At 50.4% G+C, this 26,916-nt stretch overlaps 1 protein-coding gene across 1 annotated transcript in view; it reads right to left on the bottom strand.

The window, feature by feature from the left end:
• The window catches only part of LOC147699077 (sodium/potassium-transporting ATPase subunit alpha-1-like), a 3,282,495-nt gene extending 3,256,337 nt beyond the window's left edge, over positions 1 to 26,158 (bottom strand). Inside the window, exon 1 of the mRNA XM_086936300.1 lies at positions 26,023 to 26,158. Coding sequence (XP_086792426.1) covers positions 26,023 to 26,025 — 3 coding nt within the window. The 5' untranslated portion in view covers positions 26,026 to 26,158. The remainder of the gene's footprint in view (positions 1 to 26,022) is intronic.
• Positions 26,159 to 26,916: the final 758 nt, after the last annotated feature.

Below are 26,916 nucleotides of genomic sequence, written 5' to 3'. Positions count from 1 at the left end.
AAGAGGTGGGAGCATTTTTTGGAGAGGATGCTCTGTTGAACCACAACTCCTTCGTACAGGCCACTGGAGCACCACCACGCCTATATTTATTACACGCCAGTGTGACACATTATATCAGGACCACATGGGCACCGCAGAGAACCGAATCACAACATGAACTGGTACGCCTTTTATAATATATGGGACCGGGGGGTAATTTAGTGCGTTGGCTATATACGGGGGTCCGTGCACACACGGTGATTCCGCTCACATCCCTTAGGACACGTTGGGCGGAGGATTCCGGGACTGAGATAACGGACAAGGCATGGAAGAATATGCTGGAACACCCCAAAAGTGTATCACGTAATACAAGACTTACATTTATTCAGTCAATGGTACTCTATAGAGCATACCTTACACCTAAGAAACTACTTCGTATGTTCCCGGACTCCCCTCACTGTAGGGGGGACGAGGCGGAATTTATTCACATGATATGGTCCTGCCCTCGGTTACGAGGATACTGGGATGGGGTCCGTCGAACCCTCACTACTGTGACACAACTACCGGTCCCCGATGAGGTCCTACCCTGCCTTATGGGCTTGTGTAGACGCTCGGGGATGCAAAACGTTGGGCTGAGATTTCTAGATCTAGCACTCATTTTAGCGATTAGGGCTTTAACGATGAGATGGAAGTCTCCCAGATCCCCTGCGGTTGCCACATGGCAGGCACATATGCTGCAGTGTGGTCAGGCGGAGGGAGCAGCTCTCCGAAACGAGGAGGGGAGTGGTCTGAGAAAGCAACCTATAGCACTGGATTGGGAAGCCATGCTGATTGCCCTAGGAACACTTGATTTGTCCCCAACACAGGAGGCTGCGTCCCAGTAATACCCACGGGCATACAGGAGATTTTGAGTAATGGGCCCTTTTAACAAAAAACATGGTAATTTATTATGGCTAATGCACTCTATAGCTTGAGACTTGGTAAAGAATCCCAATGGGCAATAAAGAAACTGGGACCAGATAGTTCAGGAGAGGGATGGGTTAGGGAGGGCATGGGTTAGGGGTTTCTATAAGTTCCTGTTCAAATATATAAAATGCACACCAGCGCACTGACACCTATGGTGTAAATTGTCTATTCCGCAAATGATACTGTGGGTTATACCTGGATGGCATGGATTGTCTGCTGACAATATGTATTATACTGAGCACAAAATATTACTGTGGTTTGCTTGATGGGGATTGTTATGAATTGGAAAAGACTGTATCGATTGAATAACCCTGTTACTGTAAATGTCATCTTTGCAGTCGCTAATAAAGTGTGTTAAAAAAAACGTAGTTTAGCGCGACTTTTTTTTTTATCGCCCACATCGCCAGAATCTATCGCCGCATTAGCAACGTATTAGCAATTTGTCGCTAGCCGGCGATAGTTTACTTCCAGACGCAAAGAGGCGGCAATAGAATTAGCGTGACATCACTAAACAAACGCACGCTAACGTGAAAAAAATTACGGTGGGCCAATCAGCGATAAATATCGCCCGCCAATAGGCCCCAGGCTTTCATTTACCATGTCCAGCGTGAAAAAAAGCACCCGAAAACTCTTGCTAAGCCGGAAAAATCTAAATTAAACTTGCAGAATACTGTAGAAGATGGAGAACAACCTGGGACAAGTGCAGAGGCCAGAAACAACACCAACAACACCCAGGAAGGCCAGGCAGAGACACACGAAAAGGCCAGGAGGAAGAGAAACCCCAAGTTCAGGTCCTGGTTGAAGAGGTGACGTAACACCAACAGGAACTCTTCGTGAGTTCCATTATCACCTTGGCAAGGAAAAAGGAGATATGGCAGGACATCATGTCCAAAGTCAATGCAGTGGGAGAGAGGAGGAGGACAGCGGTTGAGTGCAAGAAGCGGTGGCACGATACCAAGAGTAAGACCATGAATAAACTGGGAGCCAACCTTAAGGCAGCGAGGGAGACTGGAGGCGGCAGACCAGCTCCACAGCAGGAGCTGGATGAGCTGGAGGAGCAGGTGTTCCGAGTCATCAGCGATAAGACTGACGTTGGAGGGTGAGCATCAACCAGGGGCGGGGGAAGGGGGTGGATGGGCACAGTGGCACCCATGTACTATGAAAGTAATTGTATTGCATACCCACATGTACTGTCCAACAAGTCCCGGATACCCCTGTGCATGCTGGCATAGGGACATATCACCATTCACAAACAGCACATCACACAACACACAGGGCCATTGTAACAGGAATGACGCCAGCGTAATTGAAGCATTAGCGCAGGAACCTGCTGCCAAAGCACTGATGAGGGGCATGCTAATATGATTTATTGAATTTAAATAGGAGTCCAGGTGCACACCAGAAGCTCGTTTGCCATTTGAATCCAATAGTGCATATCAGCAAGCACCGTTGTGTCGCTGAAGCAGCAGTACCCTCCTGAAAAAGCCACTACAATGTTGGCGACATATTTGATAATATGGCCCATTGTGGCGTACAGACTGACCATAAAATGTGCACAGTAAAGCTTGGCAAACATAGTCCAATTACAATGCCAGAGAACCCCATATGTGCATCTGCAAACCACACAGTGGCAGAACGTGACATGTGGAAAAGTAGCCAAATGGCCCCCTTGCCACACCACTATGCACATACAAATTGACTGCGCCAGTACACATATCACTCTGATGCCACATTGTGGATGTGCAGGAAATGTCTATGCCCCTGCGCACAATCAGGCATGCCTCCACTAACGTCAGCACACCTACAGTATTGCCCACATGTGTCTGAGTAGTGTCCAAGCTCGTGCATGCATTGCCAGCCTGACACATACGCACATGCACATACCTGCAGACTACTCAAGCCTAATGTCACCTGTGTGCTAATGTCCGAGGAGGCATGCCTAATTGTGCACATGAACATCAACATACACAGTGCATCCACAATGTGGTGTCAGAGTTGCATGTGTCTGTGTGCACGCAAATCGAATGTATGTGGTGATGAGCAAAATCAAAAATTAAGAAAACACCTGCAATCGCATGCAATGTGCCTCCTTGCCTATCCATAAGATGTGGGGCCACATTACCCAGATTGGTGACAAAATCATCACTGCCTTGCAGTAGAAAAATGCAGGTAAAGTGGCGGCAAGAGGGGTGATGAAATCCCCCATAGAATTGCATCCAAAATCCAGTGTCTGGTGTGACCCTAGACTCATTATGGGGCATATCAACAACAAATTGCAGACAGTGACGTACACAGGGCTGTCTCACCTTAGTATTCTTCTTAACTTCATTCCACTGACCTCCTTCTTCCACTTTCTTGCAATGTCCACAAACACTCACCTGGGACCCATGCATGGATTTGCATCAAATCTGCTTTTCCTTGACAATGGCACAGCAAACTCCGCCTCTTCCCTCGGCTCTGACACTCACAATGGACTATGTCTGCCACTAAAACATCCATCAAATCATGTGTTCTATGGGCCAGCACTGGTACAGTCTCCCCCTTGTATTGTGAATAAATTCACTTAATTCACGTAGATGCGTGTTTACATGACCAAGCAAGTATTTAACTGAGGCAATAAGCAAGGGGCTGTGAATCCACAAGAAGGTCCACCAAGGGAAATAGAACCAATCTACATGTGTAATCTGACACGGATAACCAGTGAGATGACCGCGTATGTGCAAAATATATCTATCAAGTTATCAAGCAACACATCCGTAAAGCACACCACTCAGCTGTGAGTGCCTCAAGGCGCTTGGGGGGGGGGGGGGGGGGGGAATGCTGCTACTGCATGAAAAGTCACATCTTGCAGAGTGACCTGAAGGTTCGCATGACCTGGGTGTGCCGTAGGAGGATGGGGAGAGTGCTCCAGGTCCGGGTGGTGAGGAGGGAGAATTTTCTGCCCCGGAGGTCGCTCACTGGATGAGGGGAAGTGTTACGAGGGCAAGGTTGGCGGAGCAGAGCTGGCATGTTTGTGGGGTAGAAGCTGAGTAGTTGTTTGAGGCATGCTGGGCCTGTGTTGTGGAGTGCCTTGTGTGCGAGGAGCTTGATTGGGATCCTCTTGTTGACGGTGAGCAAGGGCTGGTCTCACAGGTGGGGTGTGATGTGGCTGCTGCGAGGAATGTCGTTGATCGTGCGTGCAGAGGCCTTTTAAATGTGTAGATGTTGGTCCAGGAGTTTGGTTGAGGGGACTGCAGAGAGGGCTATATCTTTAGCCAACCTGCTGCTTCTGCGGGACTTGGGAGACCTTTCTCCTTGTTACCGTGGGGATCCACCTGTACATCCTGCGGAGCATGTGGAGGTTGTTGAAGCCGGAGGAAGAGATGGCCTTTTACATGTATTGTCACTGAGATAGTAGATTTGATGAAGAAGCACAGGAAATGTGCATGGATGGTTGTTGTTGGAGCTGTTACCAGTGCAGTGGTTCACCAGCAATCGTCACAAGCGGAGGATGTAGAGCGGAAGCAGAGGACTTCCGTTTTGTCAAAGTTCTGCTCCAGTTGCCTGTACTTCATCCACTCAGTGACGGCTCCCATTCCTACATGGAGGTTTGCTGTGGCGGTGAGGGGGTCCTTGGTGAGGGAAAGGATCAGCTGGCTGTCGTTGTAGGAGATGATGTAGAGGTCGTGTTGTCAGGCAATGTGGGCAAGCAGTGACATGTAGAGGTTGAACAATGTTGTACTGAGGGATGAGCCACGGGTACGCCACACATGATTGTGGTGGATCCAGAGCTGAAAGGGGGAGGCGGAAGCACTGGGTCATGCTGGAGTGGAAGGAGGTTTAAGTTTGAGTTTGAGTTTAAAATTACTTTTAAAGCGCACATACACCAGCGGTTTCTTGGCGCTACAACTAACAAAGGTCTGGGGCCAGAAGACAAGGATAAACTGCAGAAGGTTTTAGTCGAAGGACTTCATGAACAGGTGAGCCTTAAGGTGTTTGCGAAATTGTGGGTACAAGGTGAGGGTTCGAAGTTCAAGGGGGAGGGAGTTCCAGAGGAGCGGGGCAAGGGTCGAAAATTTCGAGCCTCCCCATTTCTTTCTCCGGTAGCGTGGGATGGTGAGAAGGGACTGGGAGGACGAGCGTAGTTCCCTGGTGGGAACGTAAGGGGTGATCTCAGATGAGATGAACGCCGGTGCCGAGCCCAGTCAAGCCAGAAAGGTAATGGAGGCGAGCTTGAATTGGACCCGAGCCCGCACCGGGAGCCAATGTAAAGCCTTCAATAGGGGGGTGGAGTGGTGGAATTTCGGGAGTTTGAAGACCAGGCGGGCCGCCTGGTTTTGGATCTGTTGCAAACGCCGTAAGCTATATGCAGGAATACCTGCATATAGGGCGTTGCCGTAATCCAGGCGGGACACCACCATGGCCAAGATGATAAGTTTGAGAGCGGTAAAGGAAAAAAAACGGGACACCCTGCGTATGGTACGCAGTGATAGGAAGGAAGAAGAAACCACAGAGCTGACCTGAGAGTGAAGGGTGAGTTGAGAATTGAGTTTTATGCCTAGCGTTTTGACTGAGGTAGAGGGGACAGGAGAAGGGCCAAGAGAGGGGGGCCAGAATAAAGAGGACCAGGGGCTGGATGAACCACCCGTCAACACCAGCTCGGTCTTGTCGGGGTTGAGCTTAAGGTGGTTGTGGTTCATCCAGTCCCGGATATGGAGCATGATAGATTGGAAATTTAGAACAGAAGAGGGGGAAGAAGACAGATTGAAAACAAGCTGGAGGTCATCCGCATAATTAAATACGGCGACCTCCATTTGTTGCAGAGAGAAGATAAGAGGGGCGATATAAAGATTAAACAGAAGAGGGGAAAGGGAGGAGCCTTGGGGGACCCCGCACTGAACTTTCCGAACGTCCGCAGTGAAGTCACCCAGGCGGACAGCCTGGGTGCGGTCGCTCAGGAAGGAGGATAGCCAGACCAGAGCGGTGCCCCTGATCCCCGCCGCCTTGACACGGGAAAGCAAGATGGAATGGTCCACCGTGTCAAAAGCGGCTGAGAGATCGAGGAGCACTAAGGCCTGGGGCTGGTTAGTATCCATACCCTCCCTGAGGTTGTCCAGGACCGAAATGACTACGGACTCCGTAGAGTGTGCGGGCGGAACCCGGCCTGACGGGGAGCAAGAGCTCCATGCATCTCCACAAAGGAGCTCAGAGCGCAGGTGACACGGCGCTCGAGTACCTTTGCTAGAAATGGCAGGAGGGAGATGGGGCGGAAGTTGGCAGGGATAGAGGGATCCGCACCGGGCTTTTTCAGGATGGGCACAATTACCGCAGATTTTAAGGGGTTTGGTACCACGCCTTGAGCAAGGGAGCTATTGAGGAGGTGAAGGGGGGGGGGGGGTCTGGACAGGTGACGAAGATGTGGCGGAGAATATGGGCAGGACAGGGGTCTAGTGGAGAGCCAGATTTGACCAGAGGTACTAAGGAGGTCAGAGATTCCTTAGTTATCGGGGGGAGGGTGGTGAGTTCTCCCTTAGGAGGGGGACATTGGGGGTCAACAAAAGAGGGGGAAGGGGGGGGGGGGGGATGTTGGCTTTGATGGTAGTTATTTTATGGATAAAATAGTTGTTGAGGGAGTGGCAGAGTTCTTCGGACGGGGCGGGGAGGTGTTGCGCTCCAGAGTTCTGTTTTGTGACTTTGCGTTGTGGAGGCGTGTTCGTAGTGTCCGGTGGCAGACAATGTCGAAGCCAGATGACAGGTCCAGGAGGATCAGGGATGTAGTTTCTATGTTGATCTGCAGGGCCCTGATGTAATTGTTGGTGGCGATGATGGCACTTTTGTTGCTGTAGTTGCCTAGGTGTTCTTTGAATGAGGCCCTTCTGAGGATTAGATGAGGTGATTGTGTCTGCCGGTGTCATTCTTGGGTGCTGCAAAGCTGTTCATTGTCTGTAAATGGTGACATTCCTCCTCTGGCAATTGACGCATTTCCATGGAGTCCTGGAGGTCCTCAATAAACATGATGGCTCACTTGCTGGTGTGTCTGTTTGAGGCTTTTGTGTTTGGGGGCAGTTGGTTGGCACAGTCATTGAGCCATTGTCTGAGGACGTGGGTGGTGGGGTGGTGTTTGGCGTGGTAGCTGTTTGGGCTACCGGCGAGGGTGGTGGCTAGCTGGCCTACGGTGACTGTGCCCCAGCAGTGGTGGGGGATCTGTTGTGTGTGGTGGGGTGCCGGGTGGTGAAGTGGATGCATATATGGGCAGTCCAGTGGAGTTGGGTGGTGTGGTTAAAGGAGACGTGTGATGAAGCGGATAAGATATGCTCAAGCCTTTTGCAGACAGAGTTGGTGGGTGTTGTGAGTAGTATCCTGAGTCGGAGTCTTGCGTGGCTGTCAATCTGTGCGTGGAGTTGGTGGTGGTGTCCTTCCCGAGGTGGAACTCCAGGTCCTAGAGAAGGATGCAGTCTGTGGAGGCAAGGGCCTGTGTACTGATGAAGTAGGCAATGTAGTAGCTGAACTATAATCGGGGCCCGGGGGGTCTGTACACGATTGTCACTCTGAGGTGGGTGTTGTGATTGGTGTGGATCACAAATAAGGCTCCCGGTTTTCCGTTCTTACTGATTTTTACAGATAAATACAGACAGAAAACAATGTGTTTCCTGTCTGTATTTATTTTTAAAAGCGGAAAAACACTGAAAATGGTGCTTCTTGTGAGAAACTCTCCATGCTGTCTTTCATGAATTCTGAGCAACAGCTAAGCAGGTAGACAGCTTGGAGGGTTAAAATACAGGATGAGATTTCCTTAAATACAGGCATATGTTCACATATATTTGTAGTATCATGCTAATATGTAATTGTGAGTGGAGTCTTGTTATACATAGCTGCTTAGTTTGCTAAAACGTGCTAGGCATCCATGTTTGAGTGCACGTCAAAGAGATATATAAATGCAGAAATATGCCACTCTTACAGCTACATTTATTCTTGAAACAAAAAATAAATATGAATAAATACAGACGGAAATGGTAAGAAAATAAATACCATAACACCGGGAGTCCTAATCATGAAGTACAGGTGTTCTGCGTTGTTGAGGATGTTGTTGCTGTTCTTTGAGACTCTGAGAGTGTTCCTGTGGAGGATGGCATTTAATACTCCTACTCCTTTGGTGTGGTCCCTGCGGATGTTCTTGTAGCCGTGCTGGATGTCAATGACGATGTTGTGTGATGTGGAGGGGTTCAGGCAGGTCTACAGCAGGAAGCCAACGTCTGGGGATGTTGTGACAAGTTGGTCCCAGAGTACAAGGGCGTGTTTATGGGCAGAGTGTGTGTTGAGAAGAATGGATCTTAGGAAGGTAGGTTCACATCACGGTTGGTGGATCAGTGGATCGAAAGCAGAATGAGCTGTAGTTCAAATGTGAGGAAGGTCCTTGTGTGTGTTCCGGGGAAACTTGGAAGCAGATGTGTGATTTTCCCTGTTGAGTGCGTGGAGGCTGCTTGCATCGTAGTGGCAGAGTTTTATGTGGAATCTATGTGTGCCAGGCGTGCTTGCGCTGTGCATGGTTCAGGTGGAGATTGGCACATACGGGCCAGCATCATGAGCGCCTTTGGTGTCCCTGCAAAGTGGATACACAGTGTCTGCCATTGGAAGGGGACGTTGGAGGGAGGACCATCCACACCTCTACGAAATTTCCTTGCGTGGAGGTTTGGCTGCAGGGGAAGGGAGGGTGGAGATGAGCGGAAGAAAGATATAAATACATGGCTAAATATAGAAAATGAGGTATACTACCATTTCAAGGTGACGGGGTGAGTGCTCAAAATGAATATACAACTGTAAAAAGGTGTCAAAGAAACTTCCGAAGGCAGATACTGGAGAAGGTGCACAGGGGTTACAACAACAGTACACGGGCTAAGATGCTGTGCCCACGTTTATCAGATATAGCAATCAACTTTGACCCACGCCCATTGTTGATAAATGCATCTGTGACAACATGTACAAGTCAGTCGCAGTACACAAGTAGGGCCCAATTCACAGAACTAACTTAAGACAAAATCCTAAACTTACTACCATTTTGGTATTCACAGAAGGCACTTACTTATTTCGGTATTCACAGAAGTTAGGAGTCCTATTTTTAGGACTCCTAAATGCCTTCTGTGCATACCGAAAGTCAGAATTTTTCTCTTTAGGACTCCTAAACTGAGAAAAATTCTAATTTTAAGACTTTCAGTATTCACAGAAGGCATTTAGGAGTCCTAAAGTTAGGAGTCCTAACTTTACTACTCCTAAACTGAGGAAAATCCTAACTTTAAGACTTTTGGTATTCACAGAAGGCATTTAGGAGTCCTAAATTTAGGAGTCCTAACTTTACTACTACTAAACTGAGAAAAATCCTAATTTTAAGACTTTCGGTATTCACAGAAGGCATTTAGGAGTCCTAAAGTTAGGACTCCTAGCGTCTGTGAATACCGAAATTAGTAAGTGTCTTCTGTGAATACCAAAATGAGTAAGTGCCTTCTGTGAATACGAAAACTGTAGTAAGTTTAGGATTTTGTCTTAAGTTAGTTCTGTGAATCGGGCCCCAAGTTCTAGAAGGACCTCAAGACTTAGCACTTCAGAGAATCACTGTGTTCATCAAGGAGCTGCACACCCTCCCCCTCAGCGCCTTGAGACTCTTCGGGTGAGTAGTTGTGCTTTACAAACCCCCTGATTGATTGACGTCTAAGAATAGACTTAGACACTGCAAGGGTACACAGCTCATGCCACTGTACCCTCACCTGAGGGCTAATGTACCCACTTACAGGGGTGTCTTACCTAGGCCCTCAGGCAGTGGGTTATAGGCATGACACATATGGGTGTGTGCCATGTCGACTCTTAATTTTTCTCTGCACCAATACACCCAGCCTGCAATGGCAATGTGTGGGTGTTAAGGTACCAGGACCTCTAAGGGTGGCACTACAGGTGCTGCAGCTCTTAGGCCTTCTCTGGCCATAGTGCCCTTGGTACCTAGGGTACCTTTTATAAGGGGCTTACCTGTGGCCAGAGATGTGCCAATTGTGGGTACAAAGGTACAGTTTTGGGAAAGAACACAGACCCTGGTTGGCCAGGACCAAGGGCACATAAAGTCTGGTTGTTTCAGAGGTCAGGCAAAAAGTGGGGGGTAACCATGCAAAATGAGGCCCTTTCCTACAGCAGTATTGTGTTATTCCAGGTCTATTGTGTGCTTGTCCTCTTCTACTTCCTGGGGCAGTGACCACCAACAAGTATTGTGTTAGTCTAGGCGTGTTGTATAAGTGCCCGGTTCTGCTTCCTGAGGAAGGGTGCAGCTGCTGAGATTGACTGTCTGTGGAAGGACAAAGAATAGGAAAGGTGGCGAATCTAGAGAGCCAGGAGGCACTCTGTCTGCTAGGGCAAGGGTTACAGTAAATGTTAATAGTAGGGTAATTGTTAGAATAATGTTTAAGGTTATGGTACAGTAGGGATAAGGGTTAGAGTTAGTAATAGGATAAGGGTCAGAGTTAGGGTTCTGGTTAGGCTTATGTTAGTGTTAGGGTACAGTTATGAATGATGTATAGGGTAAAGGTTAGCGTTTGGTTAATCAATCAATCAATCAATCAATCAATCAATCAGGGATTTATAAAGCGTGCTACTCACCAGTGAGGGTCTCAAGGCGCTGGGGGTGCAACTCCGGTTCAATCGAAGAGCTAAGTCATGAGGTTCTTCCTGAAGGTGCGCAGAGTAGGGGAGCATCTGATGTTGACTGGGAGCTCATTCCAGACCTTGGCTGCGACATAGGAGAAGGCTCTTCCGCCTGTTCTAGTTCTGGGAATGCGAGGTCGGCAGACTGTAAGTTCCTTTTGGGTACGTGGAAGGAGACTCTCTCGTTGAGGTATTTGGGTCCGATGTTATGGAGGGATTTGTAGGCGTTGGTTAGTAGCTTGAAGGTAACTCTCTTCTTGACTGGAGCCAGTGGAGGTATCGTAGGTGTTGAGTCATGTATGTGTGTCGTAGCGTTCCAAGGACGAGTCTTGCAGTGGTGTTCTGGATGTTTGGAGCTTGTGTAGCAGAGTTCTGTTGATTCCGGCGTAGAGGGGTTGCCGTAGTCCAGTCTGCTGGTTATTAGCGCGTGGGTGATGGTCTTTCTGAATTCAGGGGGCATCCATTTGAAGGTCTTGCACAGGATGCAGAGGCAGTTGAAGCAGGTGGAGGCGACAGAGTTGATCTGGCAGGTCATGGTGAGGGAGGAGTCTAGGATGATGCAGAGGTTCCGGGGTTGGTCTGATGGGGTGAGTGGGTTCCTGAGGGCAGAAGGCCACTAGGTGTTGTCCCAAGCGGTGGTGGAGGGTCCAAGGACGAGGACCTCTGTTTTCTCAGAGTTGAGCTTCAGGTAGCTGTTGTTCATCCAGGCTGCGACGTCCTTCATTCCTTCTTGGAAGCGGAGTCTGATGTGTTTGGGGTTCTTCTTCTCGAGAGAGGATGAGCTGGGTGTCGTCGACGTAGGATACTATGCTGAGCCCATGCTGTCTGACGATGGTTGCGAGGGGGGCCATGTAGATGTCGAAGAGAGTGGGGCTGAGGGAGGATCCTTGGGGTACTCTGCAGTTGATCTCTGTGGGTTCGGAGAGGAAGGGTGGGAGTTTAATCCTTTGGGTTCTGCCGGAGAGAAAGAATCAGATCCAGTTGAGGGCGGTTCCTCATATCCCGGCGTCGTGGAGTCTGGCTGTGAGAGTGCGATGTGAGACGGTGTCGAAGGCTGCTGAGAGGTCTAGTAGGATGAGGGCCGCAGTGTGGCCCTGGTCGAGTAGCATGCAGATGTCATCGGTAGTGGCGAGGAGGGCCGTCTCGGTGCTGTGGCGCTGCGGAATCCGGACTGGGGAGGGTTTAGGACAGCGTTCTCCTCGATGAAGGCGGTCAGCTGGGAGTTTACGAATCTCTCTGTGACTTTGGCAGCGAAGGGGAGGAGAGAGATTTGCCAGTAGTTTTTTAGGTCTGTCAGGTCGGCGAGGGCTTCTTGAGGCGTTTGACCTTTGCCCGCTTCCAGTCGTAGGGGTAGATGCCGGATTCGAAGGAGGCGTTAATGGTCCGGCCTAGTTTGGGTGCTATGGCGGCCGCGATTCTGTGGTAGATATGCGGTGGGCAGGGGTCCGTGGGGGCTCCTGAGTGGGTGTTCTTCATGGTTGTGGCGGTGTCCTCTATTGTAACAGGTTTCCAGGCGGTGATGATGGGTTGGTTGTTAGAGGTGGAGAGGGGGGTGGTTTCTGAGGTCCGTTCGCTAAAGTTGTCGTAGAGGGCCCTGATTTTCAGGTGGCAGTAGGAGCTGAGCTTGTTGCAGAGGTCGTGGGAAGGTATGACATCTGTGGCTTCGCTGGGGAGTTTGGTGAACTGCTGTATGACGTTGAGGAGTTTTTTTGTATTGCTGTCGTTGGTGTGTATTTATTTCTTGATAAAGGTCCACTTGGTGGGTTCTAATGGGCTGGTGGTATTCGGTCATGGTGTTCCTGTAGGTGATCTGGTTTTTGGTAGTTTTCCTGTTCCTCCAGTATTTCTTGAGGCGGCTGCAGGAGCGCCGGGCTTCTTGGCGGTCGTGGTGAACAAGGGTGCCTTCAGGGGGCTTTGTTTGACGGGGTGGCGGAGGGGTGCGAGCTTGTATGCGCAGTTGGAGATCCAGCTTTTAAGTTCTTTGGCTGCGGAGTTGGTATTGGTCGTGGCGGAAGGGGGGACATGGAGGAGGGTGGTGTTGAGGTGATCCTCTGTGATCTTGCTCCAGTTTCTTCGTGGTGGGCGCAGGCGGGTTTGGGTGCGGTGGTGGTGTTGAAGGTGAAGTGTACACAGTGGTGGTCTGTCCAGAGAGGCTGCATGGTGTGGCTGAAGTGGATGTTTGTCCCTCCTGCAAAGATGGGGTCGAGTATGAGTCCTGCTCTGTGAGTGGGAGTGGTGATGAGCTGTTTCAGTCCGAGGTTGTCGTGGGGGGCGGTGGAGTCAGAGTCGCTCTTGTTGTCGAGGTGGGAGTTCAGGTCTCCAACGAGGATGTAGTCCATTGAGGCGACGGTGTGGGGTGCAACAAGGTCGGCAATGGTGGTTGGGGAAAGGGCACGTGGTCCGGGGGGGTCTGTAGGTGAAGGTTCCGTGCAATGTGGTTCTGGGGCTGGTCTGGATTTGGAAGTGGAGGTGCTCTGTGGTGGAGAGGAGATTACTCGTGCTGGAGGTGGAGAGTCAGAGGGAGCTGTTGTGTGCAATGGTGAGTCCTCCTCCTGGACGGTCCTTTCTCTGGATCTTGTATCAGTCTGGGATGGCGTGGGAATGTCGGGGTGGAGGTGGCGTTGGTCCATGTTTCTGTGAAGGAAGTGATGGAGGGCGAGAGTGTGTTGAGCAGGTCCCAGATCTTTACGGCGTGTCTGTGTAGGGCTGGTACGTTGAGAAGGATGCATGTCAAGGATTCAGTGGTGCAGGCGTTCGGCGGTCAATGGTGAAGGATTGTCGGCAGGAAAACTGGCCATTTTTTATTTTATTTTATATGCTTCTATAGCGCCTGAATAAATCCCCGAAGGGGTATCTCTGCGCTTTTGGCCATGGGTGGTGTTCGTGTTGATCTTTGGCAGTTGTTGTTTTTACCGGGATTAAGTGAATGGAGAGCGGTGGGGGATCATAAATCCAAGGTTCTGGATTCTGGTCGCGGTCGGGCACAGACAACTTTGTGTTTGGCGCGCGGCCGCCATTAAGAAGGGGGAGGGACAATCGGCTGGGTGGCGAGAAAACTGGCGTGTGCAGGGGGAGGGGCCATAGGCACTAAACAAACAGTGCTAACAGTGAAAATCAAAGAGAGACAGTAGCAAGAACAATGAGTGGCACACAAATAGTAATAAACAGCAAAATCCAATAAAAAGAGAGACAGCAGCGAGAAAAATATGTGGCACACAGCAGTGACCAAATAATAGGCAATGATCTGAGTAAGTTTAAGAAATTGGCTTATTAGCTTCAAAGGACATGGGTTTTTCACATCTAATAGGTCCACAATTGCATCCTGGTGGGAATCAAGTACCCCATTGTAGCACTCACAGGATAGCGGGTGTTGTGGCTTAGTATTCCCAATTCACTGGCACACAACAACACACCGTAAATTATTTCCAGTCAAGTGCTTCACTTTTGCTGTGTTCAGGAGCTTTCCATTTGTTTTTTGGAGACTTTGTGACTTTGCCTTTCCCAGGGGACGCCTTGTTGTTTAAGGCATAAGGATAGTGCAGGAAGCCTGCTCCTGTGCTGCCCAGTTTTCTCCCTGCGTTGCTAGTACCATCCATTGCTGGTGCAGAAGCAGGTGTGCTGATTCTCCCGGCTGAGTCTCAGTGGGTGCAGAGCAAGTGTGGCAAAGTGTGGGGATCCTTGTACCCCAATAGTCGCATGTTGGCCCTCAGGAGAATGGGAGCCTCCGAGGCGGGCCTATGCCCAAACCCCAAAGAAATTAATTTAGTATAGATACACCAATCCCTGATCGTAGGTCCTCCAAGTGGTAATCTTTGAAATTGTGGCAGAGCGCTAGGCATTTGTTTTTGTTTTCTTTTTTAAAAAGAAGGGGCAAATCTTTAAAACTGCATACCTCTGGGCCAGTTAGGCTGATTATATCCATCTTTGGCTCGTTTTGCTCTGCTGACCAACGCTAGCCAGCAGGGGAATTTTCAGTAGACCTACTGGCTTCTAAATGGGTATATTTGGAGAGTTACTGGATTTTCTGGCTCCCTACACCAGATCCGCTGTCTGCTTGGCTCCTGGTGACCCTTTTTACTGGTGGGGGCATCTTGTGCAGTCCTGCTGCAACCCGCCAGAAGACACCCTCCTTGTCACCTTCCCTACGTACCAGAGTCTCGCGACTTGCTGAATGGCACTCAGGTGGCAGTGGAGTTCAGCTTCTTTGCCCAAACAGGTCCTGAGTGGGTAAAAGTGGGTCAGCGCCACTGGCCCAGAAGAGGCCCAGATTAGTCCTGCAGGTCAGAGGGAGTCAACGTCCTTAGACAATCTTTGTAGGACACAAGGTGACTTCTCCTTCCAACTGGGCATTCTTTCGCTGTGGTTTCCAGGTCCAGGACCTTCTTATATGTCTCTCTTTGTGCAGGGTTTTTTAAGTGGGGGTGGAAAGTTCTAGATGCGAGGCACTACGGACCAATCCTATGATGCCACCTCCCTCCACCCCTGTTGCAACCCCCTGAACAGCATTCTGGAACAATCCAAGATGGCAACTTTAAGTTTTCTCCTATAAGGCCTCCTGTGAAGGGCTCAGCTCTGCTCCTAGCGGAGACAGCTACCTGATCCTTTCCCACCAAAACTTTAAAGGCGAGTCTCTCCTGTGTTGACTCCAGAGGTCTAGATTCCCTTATTTGTTCCAGTAGGGAAGTGTGACAAGTTAATTATCAGATGCAGCTTTCCTCCCCACCCATTCCTTTCCCAGGAATTGAGTCAATCACTTATGATGTTTCTTTTGTGTGGAGAGGTCTTTGATCCCTCTGCTGGGGAACAGAGTCCCTAACTTGGCTCAGTAAGGGGAAAAAAGTTCTGAAATCTGATTATGAGCTGAACAAGAAACCTATGACAAATCTTTAAGCCCGATGTAGGATATAGGGGACTGAAAATTCAAACTCAGGGTGTGTTCTTATTCCCATGTTCATACCTTGCTTTATCCTGTAGGCCTAAGTAGAGCTCAACTGTAGTTTAGGTCAGATTTTACCTATCACGTATAATACAGTGAAACACAATAGCCCTCAGTAAGCACTAAAGACCTACACTATGAATGCCCACTCATATTACAAGGCCTACCCTAGGTCAGTACCCATCTTTTTATGACAGGCTGTACGTAGATAGTAGTCTCACATGCTGGGGAGCATTTCTATCTAATGGAGTCCTTGCATTATAATGCATGCGAGTCTATTTTAGATCTCAAAAGAACACAAACCTTTTCCCTAACCGTACGACGAGAAGTGGAAACACCTCTGAGACCATCTACTCCAACGGCACAGTCCTGACTCAAGCTAACAATGACAACCTTGAGGCATTTAACTCCCTCTTCCCCTCACTTAGGACGGCCTCTGCTCACACTCATCTCCCCCACACAAACCACCCCTTCTACCCTGACATCCAGACCCCCCAGATGAACACCCACACCATTCCTGCTATCATAAGCCCCCGCTCTCCAACTCAAGACAACACCAGCGCCTCTGGCACCAAGAACCAGACCCCCCCGCCGGTTTGTCCCAGCGATCAGCCCCCAGCTCAAAACCTTCCTCAAGCAAACCCAATCGCCCTCAATGTAGAGTCCAACTGCTTTCCTATACCCACCTGCAAAAGAAAGCAGCTACCACAACATGACCCCCCTCACCCCACGCCCACCCTCAAAGCCCTCACTGACAACACAATAACTACTAGAAGGTAACACAACATTGTCAGGCATTCTCCCCTTCAGGAAGACCCTGCCCAGAATCCACCCACCCCAACCCAAGATGAGACGGGGTGCCGGCTCTCCCTGCTTGAAAGCCAATTTTCTATTATAACACAGGGCTTTAATGAAATCCTAAACAACCTCACTACGATTCGCAAGCCCTTCAAAAAAACCACGGTACTCCCACTGTCTCCAGCCCTTCACACCAAAGGCTCTACAAGGCTACGCGACCTAGTAGGACCCCACCCCCCCCTCTCGAGTCTTACAATGAGGCCCAAAAGAACTATGGAGGCTATGTCCTCGGATGAAGCGGCTGATCTGGCCTCCTCGTACGACACCCCCGCTGCTTCCATTCCTCAATCCCATCAACATCCTCATTACACCCACAAGAAAAAAAAGACACCTCTTACCAACTGCATGCTCATAAACTGCAGATCAGCCATCAAACATGCCACAGAGCTAGCAGAATCCATCCTCACCCATGACACAGACATAGTCTTCATCACAAGACCTGGTTCAACGACAGCTCGCCTCCAATCATGGACATCCTCATACCCCCAGGCTTCTCAATCATGAACAAAGACCGAAAAGACCAAATAGGTGGGGGTTTAGCAATCGTTCACAACAACAACTTGTCTGTGACCAAAATAGATACCTTCAACTACAACACCTTTGAATGCCTAACCACCAACATCAACACCAGCAACAACAAAATACTACAATGCCATCTCCTATTCCACTCCCCAGGCAACATCACCAAATTCACTGAACACCTGTCAGACCTGGTTGCACACTGCTCACTCCAGGACAACAACAACCTAATTCTGGGTGACCTCAACCTGCACTGGAATGATAATAAACAGCTGGCCAATACAAAACCGGAACAAGCTATTACAAAGCAACAACCTTACCCAACACTGCTCAGAAGTAATCCGTAACAAAGAGGCAATCCTGGATGCCATCATCGCCCAACATGACGCAATCATAATAGACCACATCTTACCGGTTGACTGGTTAGACCACCACTTAATTCTATTCCACATCACGCAACCAATCATGTTTCAACCTCCCATCCAAAAAACCCCCACATGGACGAGAAACCTATCACAGATCAACACGGTCGGCCTAAAAGAAAAGATAAGCACGCTCCTGCCCATCTCCCCAGACGATATCTCCACAAAAGTACTCACATCCCATTACAATACAACTATGTTGTCCATCTTAGACCAACTTGCCCCCCTGAAACTGAAAAAAACTAGGAACATTCCTTTCAGATCCTGCAACACGGACATTAACGCTGAAAGGAGACAAATTAGAGCTACCGAACGTTTATGGAGAAACAATGACCTCTGACCCTGTTCACAGGGCCGGTCATTCCACGCCCCACACGGCCCCCCGTGATTGTGCCCGAGTTGTTCCCGCTGCTGCCCTGAGCCCGCCCTGCTGCGGAGTATTGTGCCTGATCCGGATTGTATTGTCCTTTGTGCCATGTGACTGTTTTTATTGTATTGCCCTTTGTGCCTTGTGACTGTTTATCTAGTATTCTCTTCGCCGCCCTGCGCGACAGTCTTCCCGCTCCGTGCACCCTCCTCGCTCCCCCGCCACTGCTCCCCTGCGCCCCCACCCCTTTTTCTTTCCTGTGCCCAGCACCCTTCCGATTCGCCGCCCCACCCCCGCCTCCCAGCTGCTCCTCCCTCCTACTTCGCCATTTATGGCTGGGACATGTATGTGAAGCGAACACGTGCAGCGGGCGCACCGTTTGCGCGCCAAAGGCAAGCCCGTCTGCACCCGTCCGCGCCTGGACCGCGCCCAGCGCCAGGACCCCTGGCCCTAGACGAGGCCAGCGCACCCGACGGACTTACGATGCCGCCACGCTCTACATACTCAACGCCGTAGGAAACCCCGCCTGCTACCGAGCCACCCCGAAACGCACCCACGGACCCTTCACCTGCCAAGACTGCAAATTCACCTGCCTCCGACCCGGTTCGGCACCCGCCAAGCCTAGCACCAGCAACAACCACCTCAAGTGCATCCTGCTCAACATCCACTCCGTCCACAGGCACACCGTCGAACTCTGGAACCTCCTGGACACAACAGCACCAGACGTCGCCTTCCTCACAGAAACCTGGATGAACGCCTCCTAAGCCCCTGACATCGCCATAGCCATCCCGGACGGCTACAAGATCACCCAGAGGGACCGAGTCAACCAAATCGGAGGGGGCGTCGCCATCGTTCGCAGAAACACCATCCGAGTCACGACCAACTCCGACGACACACTCTCCGCCGCCGAACACCTCCACTTCCAGATACACACCGACCCCAGAACTACCCTTAGAGGCACTCTCGTCTACAGACCCCCGGGACCACGCACACAATTCAGCGAAGCCATCGCAGACTTAGTCAGCCCGCATGCCCTTACCTCCCCAGACTACATCCTCCTAGGGGACCTCAACTTCCACCTGGAAAACAACAAGGACAGGAACACCACCACCCTGCTGGACAACCTCGGACTCAAGCAACTGGTGAAATCCCCCACCCACTACGCCGGCCACACGCTCGACCCCATCTTCTCCTCCAGCTAGCACATCTCCTTCAGCCACTCCACCGGAATACACTGGACAGATCACAGCTGCGTCCACTTCAACTTCAGGAGAACCACGACCCACCACCACCCGCAACAGGTTCACCGCCGACCAGCTCACCACCTCCCTCAGCCAGAACCCCCCCACCAACACGACGGACCCCAATGAAGCAGCCCGCAACCTCACACAGTGGCTCACCAACTGCGCCGACGACCTCGCACCACTGAAGAAACCACCCAGCAGACCCGGCAGCAAGAAAGCCTCGTGGTTCACCAACGACCTCAAAACCTCCAAGAAACCCTGCCGCACCCTCGAGAAAGCCTGGCGCCACGACCAGACAACAGAAAACATGACAGCCCTCAAGAACGCCACCCACAAACACCACCAGCTAATCCGCACCACCAAAAGGACTACATTCAAAGAACGACTAGACAACAACATCCACAACAGCAAGGAACTCTTCAGCATCGTCAAAGAGCTCTCCAACCCCAGCGCCTGCAACAACGACATCACACCCTCGCAAGACCTCTGCGACTCACTCGCCTTGTTTTTTCACCGCAAGATCGCCGACATACACAACAGCTTCGGAGCACAGACCACGCACCCAACCACCGAACCAGCGTACCCAACCACCACCCTCTGCACCTGGACCTCGGTCAGCACCGAAGACACCACCACCACGATGAACACCATCCACTCTGGCTCCCCTACAGACCCATGCCCACACCACATCTTTAACAAAGTCGACTCCATCATCGCACCCCAACTCCGGGACATCATCAACAGCTCCTCCGCATCTGCCACCTTCCCGGAGAGCTGGAAACATGCTGAGTTCAGCGCCCTCCTGTAGAAACCCACCGCGGACCCCACGGACCTCAAGAACTTCCGCCCCATCTCGCTCCTCCCTTTTCCTGCCAAAGTCATCGAGAAGACCGTCAACAAACAACTCTCCGCCTTCCTCGAGACAAACAGATCCCTCGACCCCTCGCAGTCCGGTTTCCGAGCAAACCACAGCACTGAGACCGCCCTCATCGCAGTGACCGACGACATTAGGTCCCTGCTCGACGACGGGGAAACAGCTGCCCTCATCCTCCTGGACCTCTCAGCAGCTATTGACACTGTATGCCACCGCACCTTGATACAGCGCCTCAGCAAAACCAGAATCCAAGGAACGGGTTTGTAGTGGATCATCTCGATCCTCGCCGGAAGAACCCAGAGAGTCCGCCTCCCACCATTCAGATTCGCGGCCACCGAAGTCATCTGCGGCGTCCCGCAAGGATCCTCGCTCAGCCCCACCCTCTTCAACCTTCAACGTCTACATGAGCCCCCTCGCAGCCATCGCACACGGACACAACCTTAACATCATCTCCTACGCCGACGACACCCAGCTGATCCTCTCCCTCACCAACGACCCCGCCACCACCAGAGCCAGCCTCCAGGAAGGAATGAAAGACGTTGCGGAATGGATGAAGCTCAGCCGTCTGAAACTGAACTCAGACGAGACGGAAGTTCTCATCCTGGGACCATCCCCCTCTGCCTGGGATGACTCCTGGTGGCCCCCTGCCCTGGGCACCGCACCCAAGCCAACGGACCACGCACGCAACCTGGGCTTCATCCTGGACTCCTCCCTCTCGATGACCAAGCAAGACAACACCGTCTCGTCATCCTGTTTCAACACCCTGCGCATGCTCCGAAAGATCTTCCGGTGGATCCCCACTGTAACCAAAAAGATGGTCACCCAGGCCCTCGTCGCCAGCTGTCTGGACTACGGGAACACCCTCTACGCTGGAACCACAGCCAAACTCCAGAAAAGACTCCAGCGCATACAGAACGCCTCGGCACGACTCATATTGGACATCCCTCGTCACAGCCACATCTCCGCCCATCTGAAAGAGCTGCACTGGCTCCCCGTCAGCAAGAGGATCACGTTCAGACTCCTCACCCACGCACACAAGGCCCTCCACGACATGGGCCCCAAATACCTCAACAGCCGCCTCACATTCTACACACCCACCCGCCAGCTCCGATCCGCCAGCCTCGCCCTCGCCACTGTCCCACAAATTTGCAAAGCCACCGCCGTAGGAAGATCCTTCTCCTACCTGGAGGCCAAGACATGGAACTCCCTCCCCACCCACCTACGGCTGACCCAGGACCACCTCTCCTTCAGGAAACAACTCAAGACCTGGCTGTTCGAATAGTAACGACTCCCACGCCCCCCCCCCACCCCACTCCCAGCGCCTTGAGACCCCAGCGGGTAAGTAGCGCGCTATACAAATGTGTTTGATTGATTGATTGATTGAAACAATCCCTCCACAAGCCTCTGCGAGCAACTCAAAGCAGCCCAAAGGAATTACAAAAAACATATCAACAATGAAAAAAACAACTTTTTCTGTACCGCCCTTGACAACGCGAAAAATAGGCCCAAAGAACTCTTTAACATCATCCGGCAACAAACTTCCAAGACTTCTGCAACCCCAGTCTAGATCTCCAAAGACCTGTGTGACAACTTTGCCAACTTCTTCAATGTCAAAATCAACAAGATTAAGCTATCTCTTGACACCAACCTCTATCACTCTTACAAAAACCCAACCCCAACAATCGAAACCACCACGAGCAAGCATCCCAAGAAAGCCTTGAAATCCTTCGACCCTGTACCTGAAGCTGAGATTCTTAAACTAATCTCCTCTTCCAAGCTCGCATCCCACACCCTCGATCCTATAACCAACCAATTGACCAAAAAGCTGAAACTCTCACTCGCCCCACTCTGGAGCGAAATCATAAACAGCTCCTTGAAAACTGGCATCATACAAGACTGCCTCAAAGTCGGCCAAATTACGCCACTATTGAAAAAGCCAGGCCTAGACAACACTGATCTGAACAACTTCAGCCCTGTTTCCAACCTCAACTTCCTATCCAAAATCCTTGAAAAGTGCGTTCTCATACAACTGACTCAGCACATAGACAACATCAACCTAGTAGATCACCACCAATCGGGCTTCAGAAAAGGCTGTAGCACTGAAACCGCGATCCTTAACATCGTGGATGACATCCACAAGTCTTTTGATGCTGACAAATGCTGCCTACTCATCCTCCTGGACGGCAGCCTTTGACACGGTTGATCACAATCTACTCATCACGGCTCTTCAAGACAGAGTAGGTGCGGATGAGGTGGTCCTACAATAGTTTTCCTCCTTCTTACACAACCGCTCCCAAAGGATAAAAATCAAAACCTTTACGTCTGACCTACACCCTGTCAACAGAGGTGTCCCCCAAGGCTCGGTGCTCTCCCCTCAACTGTTCAACATATATATGGAACCCCTCACCACCCTGCTAAAAAAAGCCAACATCCCCTTTCACCTATATGCAGATGACACCCAGATCTACTTGGAAACCTCCTCCATTAACGACATTCTAAGACTCAACAACACTCTTAGAGAAGTTCAACAATGGCTAACAACAAACTACCTTAAACTCAATCAAGACAACACCGAATTCCTCCTCGTCTCCAACAAAGAAGAAAACCCTCAAATTGTTGAGCGGCTGAAAGCAATCGATACTATGATGCTCTCAATGGTAATCCCACCCTGGCTAACTCGGTAAAATCTCTAGGAATCACTCTCGACCTAAAACTGAACATGAACGAACACATTACGATCTCCGTGAGAGTGCCTTCCTCAATTTGAAGCTTCTCAACAAAATTAAGCCCTTCATCCTGCCCAAGGACTTCAAACAAGCCACCCAATCACTGGTGCTATCTAGACTTGACTACGGGAACGCAGTCCTCACCGGTACAGCTCAATCCCACCTAGCGCCACTCAAAACAACTCAATGCAACTGCCAGAATGGTCACCGGAATTAAGAAATATGACCACTTATCTCCCGCACTCAGAGAACTAAAATGGCTCCCAGTCGAAATGCGTGCCAGCTTTAGAACTGCCTACCTCACGCACAAAGCCCTGCAAACATGAAAACCGGAATATCTGGCCTCCAAACTCAAGAAAGCCAGCCAGACAAGAAACCTCAGGAGCTCCAACACCCTCTTACTCATCCCTATGTAAACACGCAAACAAAATCTGCTGCATGAACCTTCGCCGGAAACACACCCAAAATCAGGTACTTCATCCCAGTCAATATCAGGACTATCCCTTCCTTCATAAAATTCAAAAGTCTCCTAAAAGACCTCTACCTCAATCGTGCCTTCCCGAACCGAGAATCGCCGCCGAAACGCATAAACCTGAAGTGTGCAGTCACCTGACAATGTTCCACCACAACCTACCTCTTCCTGCACGTTACAACCCCTTGACAATGTTCCGCCACCATCTACCTCGTCCCCGCTCCCCTACATCCCTCCTTGTTCCCTCTTCCCAGAAGGAGGTGTAACCCAAGACATTGAGCACTCATCAATGCTCTCTCAGGACCTCCTTACTTCAATGACGCCCAGCACACTGAGTCCTTCGAACTTCAACATTTAGCTTTGCCTTTGCCTTTTTATGTGATTTCCGTTTTAAATCTGTTGTAAAGTGCTCCGATACCCTCGGGTCTGGCCAGCGCTATATAAAACTCCTAATAAATAAATAAATAAATAAATAAGCCTTTGCTAACCCTTTTCTAAAGAAAAACACTCATGCACAGCTGGCTGTTGGCCATGGATGAAAAAAGTGGTGACCCAGGTACATAGATTAAGATAGGATACCGAGAGCCTCGTTGTCGAAGAGACAAAAGTAAGCTACTAGGTAAAAGGTCACCTGAGTTTACGACCATTATGTTGTGTGGGTGGGACAAAATGTATGTAATCGGTGTGTACATGATCGGACTATCCTAAAGAACATGACACCTCTAGTCCGCGGTGTATGTCGAGATTTTGTCCTGAAGGTGAGAGGCTTCAATCTCAAACATGGTCAGACTTAGCAAACCTTGCAGGTGGTGGTGACATCTATAGTCTGATACTTCACCCCAGCCACTCCCTAGTTTGCTACAGGCTTGTCACTTTTATCTAAAACTCTATCAAGTGAGTAAGTAGTTAGTGTGAAGCTTTCAAAATGTAGCAACTGTTAATTGTGAAAAATGGGATACTCCTTGTGAAGCTCATTTATATTCATTCTCTCCCATAGAGAAACAATGCTGATCTCAACCAAATTAGTTTGTATGACCCATGCTCCTAAGTTCTGAAGGAAAAGCAGACATGAACCATATTTCTCGTCTTGACCTTTAAAGCCCCACTTTGGCAGTGGGCCTAGCACACCACACACATTCTTACGATGTCTCATCTCAGTAGAAAAGTGATGACCCCTTTCTTGAACTTTAGGCTACCGTCCACCCTGAGCTCATAAAAAGAGAATCACGCTGGGCTCTTCTGCAGCTCTCTCATGCAGAGACGAGACAAGCATGAATGTCAATTCACCAAAATGTCAGGGGAAGCGGAAGCAACATCACATGCCCGTTGACCTTTAATTTTACTTACATGCACTTGCTTATACATACACACATTATTTACTATTAGTGTAATAAACAGTTCAGTTTGAGAGCAAACAAATTGAGTGGAGCCCCAACCAATGTCCATAAGGACGAGCTGACACTGTGTTCCTGGCACTGATTTTGCCACCTCTGAGGTCTGGAGTCGCAAAGACAGTGTCAGGGGTCATAAGGGGCAATCCAGGGGTCACAGCTGCAACCCCTGTAGATACCTTAAATGAGGTCCATACAAACAGGTTGCAAGCCTGCTGATGATAAACTAAATAAAGTGTATCTAAATGCAATCACATGCACAAAGACATGCACTGGGCAACCAGTTACAATTTCTCAAAGCTTAGATCCACAATACGAGCAGTTCAGACTAATGCCACAAGCAGGGGGCTGTAGTGCTGCAGGAAGGTGGGCAACACCATGTTGTACGCTGCGCAGGAGGGAAATCTGGTACACCCCCACATGCGTAAGGCGGTAGTGCCTGGCGTAAGTGCCAGGTGAGAAAGTAAATATCCCAGAGACCGGGGCATGGCAAGAGCTGAGACCACCACCTCAACACCTGTGTGTGTAGACTTTATTGCAAGGCCAGGTCCTGGCCGCCACTACACTACAGGGTCAACTCCAGAAAGTAGTGTGAGAAATCACACCAAGATCTTGAGAGAATTTGGGAGACGGCCATCTTGTAGTCAGGTCATCATGCCCAGTTAGCCCTCTTTAAATTATTATTTATCTGGCTCTTAGATAAGTAGCAGCCGCCCCCCCCCCCCCTCCAACCCCCTAGCGCCTTGAGACCCTCACAGGTATGTAGAGCGCTCTACAAATGTACTGATTGATTATTCTACTCATATCTCCTCTCTATGGGTGCTGCCAGAAGTTACTCTCCAGTTCTGCTGGGGCGCTGCTCATACATTGAATGCACCCAGCAGCTCTCCTCCATCTGCTGCAGCTCTCTCCATCTGCTGCACAAAGTGCGCATGCTCAGTAACTGCTCTCCCTGGCCTCATGGGCTCCTTGCACACTGAGTATGTGGCTCCCCACCACGAAGTTGGTTACCTGGGTATATGCCACAGGATGAAAGTAGACATGTTCTGTTATTCGGCCACTGTGTAGTGTTTTATGTTATATTCCGTGGTTATAGAGACCAGTGTCTGCAGCATTCTCTGAAAGTGTTGGTACTCAGGGCTGGGGTGACACCTTCAGCCACAGGTAACTTGTAAGAAAGTAAGAATCTCCCCTAGTGAGTGATCAATGTATTATCCCACTGCAGTCACTAGCATGGTCTGCAAACTATAAATTCCAATCCGAGCAGGGCCATGTCTGCCCTTCATTCTTCCCAAGTCTAGACACTAGCATTACATTTGGTAATCAGGGCACACGGTTATTATCGGGTTCACAATTTACTTAAATAGCGTCTACGGTGGCCCGGGTGTGACATTTTAAGAAGCGGGCCTTAGAAGGGTGCAATCTGAGACCGCGCTCACTGTGAGTTATTCAGGAGGAATGCTCGATATAAGCCGGGACATTGGAGAGGGTTGCACCCCGGGTGGTTGCCGAGGGGTCTGAGGAAGGCCTCGGAGAGTCCCTGTCTTGGGGTCTGAGAGCCAGTGCAGCTCAGTGGGTTGTACCCTGTCCCCGAAGGGTGTCACTCACCATCTCTCAGCACTGGGCCCAGGAGTGGCTGCCAGAGGATCTGCGCGACGGGCGTCTGTCAGTTAATGAGCAGCGCCCACCAATCCCAAGCAGAGTTTAACCCTCTGCTCCCAGAATCCACCACGACGGCTTCCCTCCAACTGTCTCAGGAAGACTCCGCCCCTCTCTGGAACCTTGCCGTCGTTCTAGAACCCTCTGGTGCGCCTCGCCGGAAGACTCCGCCCCTCTCTGAAACCTTGCAGTCATTCTAGAACCCTCTGGAGCGCCCTCGCAGGAAGCCACGCGTTCTTCAAGTAGCCCGCGAGCGCAGATGTTCCACAGGCCATGCAGTGGCGTCATGACATGGCCTCTCTGCTGCAGTAGGGCATCTTAGTGGCTACACGTAGCCTGGGGAGAGGGGAGAGGCCGGGACAGTCCAAGGGAGAGGGAAAGGCAGAGCTGGGCCCGGGACAAGGAAGAGGCAAGAGAAAGATTTGAAAACAGTAACAAAGGGAGACCACCGGAGATAAAGTAACCTGTAAGAATGAGGCAAAGGGTCCGGAAGTGTAGAGGGAAACTGGCAGGGAGAGGCATGAGATGAAATCATGAAGGCAGATTTGGTTTTGGGCAGCGTAGGTGGAGGGCTCTGGAGAAAATCTTGGACCCCTGCGCTTATTCATGTATTTATTCAGGGCCGGTCCTAGAACTTCTGGGGCCCCGGTCGAAAGGGAAGATGTGAGGCCCCTCTAATTTGCATGTAAAATCCAGTCACGGCTAGCATGACTCGCGGGTGGGAGGTCTCGCAGGGGTTATTCAAAAAATAAAATAAACTTAACTTCCCAGGTCTCGGGTCATCTCTGCTCCTGACCTGCTCTCTTTCTTTCCTGCCTCTGGCAGGAACAGGAAGCAGGCAGC

This window comes from Lissotriton vulgaris, chromosome 8 (assembly GCF_964263255.1).
Source record: "Lissotriton vulgaris chromosome 8, aLisVul1.2, whole genome shotgun sequence".
Taxonomy (NCBI): domain Eukaryota; kingdom Metazoa; phylum Chordata; class Amphibia; order Caudata; family Salamandridae; genus Lissotriton; species Lissotriton vulgaris.
The sequence above is the reverse complement of the archived record's forward strand: the minus strand, read 5'-3'. Positions and strand labels throughout refer to the sequence as shown.